We start from the raw sequence: 6,000 nt of genomic DNA on the forward strand, positions 1-6,000 counted from the left end.
AAAATGTTTTTTTCTCTTTCTTTCTTTCTTTCTTTCTAAGCTACACTCTTAAAATTACTTGTGAAAAAAAGCAAACACTTTTTTTTGTTATAACAGCTTTAAAAATTGGTTGTGACTCACGGCTCGATGAACATGAGGCTTTTCTGCAACTCCCTTGCAGATTGATGTAGGCAGGCAAAGATACACTGAACCTTTATAAATAAAATAGAGGGGCCACAATTGTTCAGTTTGTATGAAATAAAAATATGGGAAGCAATTCAAAAGCAACTCAATACACAAGAAAGAAAAAGCACTTATTCACTTACGAAAAAAAGTGCAAAGTACCAGGACAGCCCTGCTAATGTGCCAGAATGAATTTAAATATTCAGTAGCTCAGTAGAAAAGAAAATACAAACCATAGCAGGAAAATAGTTTTGCATAGGATGCAACATTCCTGTCCTTGGCAACTGGTATGAGCTTCAGTTTCTACATACAAGCCTACCTAACATGCTTCTGTGTGTAAAGCACTGACTGAACACAGAGCTTTTCCTCTGAGCTTATGGCCGGAAAGTCTCTCCATATAAATATATATTAAGTCAGGAAAGTTAGACTTCCAGCTCACCTTGCAATGCAATAGCAGAGGCACTCAAGGCTGTTTTAGGGGAGGCTTAGATTGTCTCTGTTACAGAACTGCACACTAAGCACATATCCTCTGCCAAAGTTTCCAAAGAGTCCCAAGAGAAAGTCTGCATAGATTAGACCTAGGCTACTCTGATTGCTTACTATAAAAGAACAGGCTCCACATTTTCAACCCCAGGCTCCCTATAAAGGAGTCAGCCAAATCCCACATGTGGGCACTCAAGTTGACACAGAGACAAGTGTCAAACAGGCACTGGAGTCCTGAATCGACTTGTTCAAAGGTGAGCTATCCCGTGTTTGAAGTGGGGCCTGGGCAGTCAATGTGCCCCCCACCCCCCGGGATAGGTACTGAAACAATCACAGACTCTGATCAGTCTGACACATGCAGATGTTTCCAGCAGCTGCCGAGGGCTCTACACAGATAATGACAGGCTTCACAGCTGGACAGGGCTCCTGCAGGCAGAGGCCAGGGGAGCATCAGCAAAGCTCAGGTGTTGGATACGGAGCCTCCACAGCTGGGGGCAGCAAGAGAACCGGGCTCTGCCCCTGCTCGGGAGGCGGGAGGGCAGGGGAGAGGGGCTCAGACCCCGGCGCCAGGGCCCCCGCGGGGACGGAAGCGAGCAAAGGAGAGAAGATCAGTCCTGGGAACCAGACTCGGGCCCAGGAGCCAGGGCCCTGGCGGGGGAGACGGGGGCGGGCTCAGCCCAGGAGGCAGAGCTCGAGAGGGGCGGTCGGACCCCGGATCGGTCCCGCACGGCGGCCTCCGACCCTTCCCCAGCTGGAGCGGCCCCGCGGTCCCGGGATCAGGCCCCGCTCAGAGCCCTCGCTGGCGCTTGTCCAGGCCCGGGCCCAGCGCGGCCGATGCCGGCCCCCAGCCAGGCCGCGGCGCTTCCGGCAGGCCCCGCCCGCCCCTACTCACCGTCCCGGGCCGTGCCCATGAGCTGGTCCAGCAGCGCCCGCATCTGGGCCTGGGCCGACATGGCGGGAGGCAGGCAGCGCGCGGCTCCTCACAGCGGGGACAGAGCGAGCGGGGGGCGCAAGCAACGGCTCCGGCACCGACTCCGGCCGCAACAGCAGCCAGCGCGGGGCACGCTGGGCGGAAACAGCCCCGCCCTACTCCCGCGCGGCATCCTGGGAGATGTAGTCCTGCCCCGAGCCGGGCTGCTAGGAAACGGGAGGGGGGGCTCTGGCCCATCATCCCCCATGGGCCTTCCCGCAGCCACCGTCCCGGCCCCTCCTCCCACTGACCCGCCGGGGCTGAGGCTGCTGGGGGCTCCCGAAAGCCCCAATAGCGCCCTCAACACTAGGGGCCTCTGTCATAAATATAAAGGGAAGGGTAACAACCTCCCTGTATACAGTGCAGTACCATAAAATCCCTCCTGGCCAGAGGCACAAAATCCTTTTACCTGGAAAGGGTTAAGAAGCTCAGGTAACATGGCTGGCACCTGACCAAAAGGACCAATAAAGGGACAAGATACTTTCAAATGGGGGGGGTGGGGGGAGAAGAGGCTTTGTTTTGTCTGCTCTGTGTGCTTGCCGGAGACAGATCAAGAAAGCAAGCAATCCAACTCCATTAGGATTAGTAAGTACTAGCAAGGGAATGCGTCAGCTTACTTTTATTTTGGCTTGTGATTTTCTCTGTACTGAGAGGGAGGTGTATTCCTGGTTTTCTTTTTGTAACTTTAAGGTTTTGCCCAGAGGGAAATCCTCTGTGTTTTGAATCTGACTGCCCTGTGAGAGTATCTTCCATTCTAATTTTACAGAGGTGCTTTGTTTAACTTTTTTCTTTAAAAAAAAAATCAGAACTTTATTAGAATCTTATTGGGGTTTTTTTAAGTGGTCTAAAAAAAAACAAGGTTGGTCTGTGCTCATCTTGTTTATTCTCAAGCCTCCCCAGGAAAGGGGGTGTAGGGCTTGGGGGAATATTAGGGGAAAATAGGAACTCCAAGTGGTCCTTTCCCTGAGTTTTGTCTAATCACTTGGTGGTGGCAGCGTTTGCCTAATCCAAGGTACAAGGGAGAATTTGTGCCTTGGGGAGTTTTTAACCTAAGTTGGTAGAAATAAGCTTAGGGAGTCTTTCATGTGGGTCCCCACATCTGTACCCTAGAATTCAGAGTGGGGAGGGAACCCTGACATGGTGGCAGAGAGGTGGGATCATTTTGAACCAGAGAGCATTTTGAATCAGAAGCACAAACCTCAGGAATTTTTTTTCTTTTCTTCTTTTAGCTGCTTGGAGAAAGCAGGCGCTGAGAACAGCTGGAGGTTTTTTTCCTTTGCTCTCTCTTTGCCTGGAGGCAAAGGTGTTAGGTTTTTTTAACAAAGGTGTTAGCTACAGCCAGGAAATTCACAAGCTGGTTTTTTTTTTTTTTTTCTTTCTTACTCTCGGGATTAGCTAGGATGACAGAAAGTGTCGTCCAGAAAAAACTGAAATTAGCCAGTTTTGAGGCTGAAGAGAAACAAAAAGAACATGATAGATGGATGGCCAGAGAAGAAGGCTATGGAGGCCCAGAAGCATGAACTGGAGTTAGAGAGGATAAGGGCTAAGCAAAATATACCAGACAACCCTAGCCATCCTTCTCCAGGTACCGCTTTCCATCCCAGAAAGTTCCCCACCTACAAGGGAGGCGATGATACAGAGGCCTTCTTAGAAAATTTTGAAAGGACCTGCCTTGGGTACAGCATCTCTACAGACCAGTATATGGTGGAGCTGAGACCGCAGCTCAGTGGACCCTTAGCAGAGGTGGCAGCTGAAATGCCTAAGGAACACATGAACAGCTATGAACTTTTTAAAAACAAGGTCAGAATTAGAATGGGGCTAACCCCCGAGCATGCCCGTCGGCGGTTCAGAGCCCTAAGGTGGAAACCAGATGTGTCATTTACCCAACACGCCTACCACATTGTGAAAAATTGGGATGCCTGCATATCAGGAGCAAGTGTTAAATCTCCGGAAGAGTTGCCCTTCCTAATGCAAATGGAGCAGTTCTTAGAGGGTGTTCCTGAGGAAATAGAAAGGTACATCCTAGATGGGAAGCCCAAAACTGTAATTGAGGCGGGGGAGATTGGAGCCAAATGGGTGGAGGTGGCAGAAAGGAAAAAAACTAGTAGCAGTTGAAGCGAATATCAGAAGGGGCAACCTGAAACAAAACCCTACCACCGGGGGCAGCCCAAGGCCCCACCTACATCCCAAGGAAAACCCCAAACCCCTTATCGTCCCACCTCACCCCAGTGACCAGTCTGCTGGGCGATGTTTTAAATGTAATGAGCTGGGGCATATAAAGGCCAACTGCCCCAAGAACCCCAACAGATTGCTGTTCATTACACCAGAATCACGCCAAAGGTCCCCAGGCCCAGATGCCTCCCAGATACCCTCAGAGCAAAGGGAAACCGTGAGTGTGGGCAGGAAGAAGGTTATCACATGGAGGGACACTGGAGCACAAGTGTCAGCTATCCACCAATCCTTAGTGGACCCCAAATTCATCAACCCAGAGGCCCCGGTGACCATTCAACCCTTCATGTCAAACTCTTTAAACTTGCCTACAGCCAAGTTGCCTGTCCAGTACAGGGGCTGGTCAGGAATGTGGACTTTTGCAGTCTATGATGATTATCCCATTCCCATGCTGCTGGGGGAAGACTTGGCCAACCATGTGAAGCTAGCCAAGAGGGTGGGAATGGTCACCCACAGCCAGGCTAAGCAAGCCTTCACACCTAGCTCTGTCCCTGAGCCTTCTACAAGGGCCCAGTCTGTGGTATCCGAGACCCAGACTGAGGTGATGGAACCGGACCCCATGCCCATGTCCGCGGCAGCAGTAGTGGATCCAGTCATAGAGACCCAGACAGAGCCAGTCCCAGAACCGGAACTGGCGGAGCAACCAGCACCAGAACCATTGCCAGCACTAAATCCAGCGCTTGCAACCCCGTCTACAACTCCAACACCAGAGGGCACCAGCGAGCCTGCACTGGCAGCAGCAGATAACCCTATGCAAGAGGCTCAGCAGGAGCCTGAAATACAACATAGTGCACCAGCAGAGAGCGGTTCACAGTCCACGGAAACAGCCCCATCACCTACATCGCTTCCAGACGAACCAAGCCCAAGTCCACAATCCAAGGAGGAACTGATGTCTCCAGCATCAAGGGAACAGTTCCAGGCTGAGCAGAAAGCAGATGACAGTCTCCAGGGAGCTTGGACAGCGGCACGGAGCAACCCACCGCCTCTCAGCTCTTCTAATCGATCCAGGTTTGTTGTGGAAAGAGGACTTATATACAAGGAAACTCTTTCTGGTGGGCACCAGGTAGACTGGCATCCTCAAAGACAGTTGGTAGTTCCAACTAAGTAGCGGGTAAAGCTCTTGAGCTTAGCCCACGATCATCCTAGTGGCCATACTGGGGTGAACAGAACCAAAGACCATTTGGGGAAGTCCTTCCACTGGGAGGGAATGGGCAAGGATGTTTCTACCTATGTCTGGTCTTGTGAGGTGTGCCGAAGAGTGGGAAAACCCCAAGACCAGGTCAAAGCCCCTCTTTGAGGTTCCATTTCAGCAAGTAGCTGTGGATATTCTGGGTCCATTCCCGAAAAAAGACACCCAGAGGAAAACAGTACATACTGACTTTCATGAATTTTGCCACCCGATGGCCAGAAGCAGTAGCTCTAAGCAACACCAGGGCTAAAAGTGTGTGCCAGGCATTAACAGACATTTTTGCCAGGGTAGGTTGTCCCTCTGACATCCTTACAGATTCGGGAACTAATTTCCTGGCCGGAACCATGAAAAGCCTGTGGGAAGCTCATGGGGTGAACCACTTGGTTGCCACCCCTTACCACCATAAAACAAATGGCCTGGTGGAGAAGTTTAATGGAAGTCTGGGGGCCATGATACATAAATTCATAAATGAGCACTCCAATGATTGGGACCTAGTGTTACAGCAGTTGCTTTTTGCCTACAGGGCTGTACCACATCCCAGTTTAGGGTTTTCATCATTTGAACTTGTGTATGGCTGTGAGGTTAAGGGGCCATTACAGTTGGTGAAGCAGCAATGGGAGGGGTTTACGTCTTCTCCAGGAACTAACATTCTGGACTTTGTAAACAACCTACAAAACACCCTCCGAACCTCTTTAGCCCTTGCTAGAGAAAACCTACAAGATGCTCAGGAAGAGCAAAAAGCCTGGTATGATAAACATGCCAGAGAGTGTTCCTCCAAAGTAGGAGACCAGGTCATGGTCTTGAAGGCGCGCTCCAGGCCCATAAGATGGAAGTGTCGTGGGAAGGGCCATTCACGGTCCAAGAGCGCCTGGGAGCAGTTAACTATCTCATAGCACCCCCCACCTCAAGCCTAAAATGTATCATGTTAATTCTCTAAAGCCCTTCTATTCCAGAGAGTTAAAGGTTT

At 50.8% G+C, this 6,000-nt stretch overlaps 1 protein-coding gene across 4 annotated transcripts in view; it reads right to left on the reverse strand.

Annotated features, from left to right (window-relative positions):
* Window positions 1-1,722, reverse strand: part of LUC7L (LUC7 like) — a 39,326-nt gene extending 37,604 nt beyond the window's left edge. For 3 of the 4 annotated variants that reach the window (XM_065411555.1, XM_065411554.1, XM_065411556.1), the window contains exon 1: window positions 1,538-1,684. In XM_065411555.1, coding sequence (XP_065267627.1) covers window positions 1,538-1,598 — 61 coding nt within the window. In that variant the 5' untranslated portion in view covers window positions 1,599-1,684. Of the gene's footprint in view, window positions 1-120; window positions 192-1,537 lie in introns of all 4 variants that reach the window. The other variant, XM_065411557.1, reaches the window with a different exon arrangement.
* Window positions 1,723-6,000: the final 4,278 nt, after the last annotated feature.

This window comes from Emys orbicularis, chromosome 10, assembly GCF_028017835.1.
Source record: "Emys orbicularis isolate rEmyOrb1 chromosome 10, rEmyOrb1.hap1, whole genome shotgun sequence".
Taxonomy (NCBI): Eukaryota; Metazoa; Chordata; order Testudines; family Emydidae; genus Emys; species Emys orbicularis.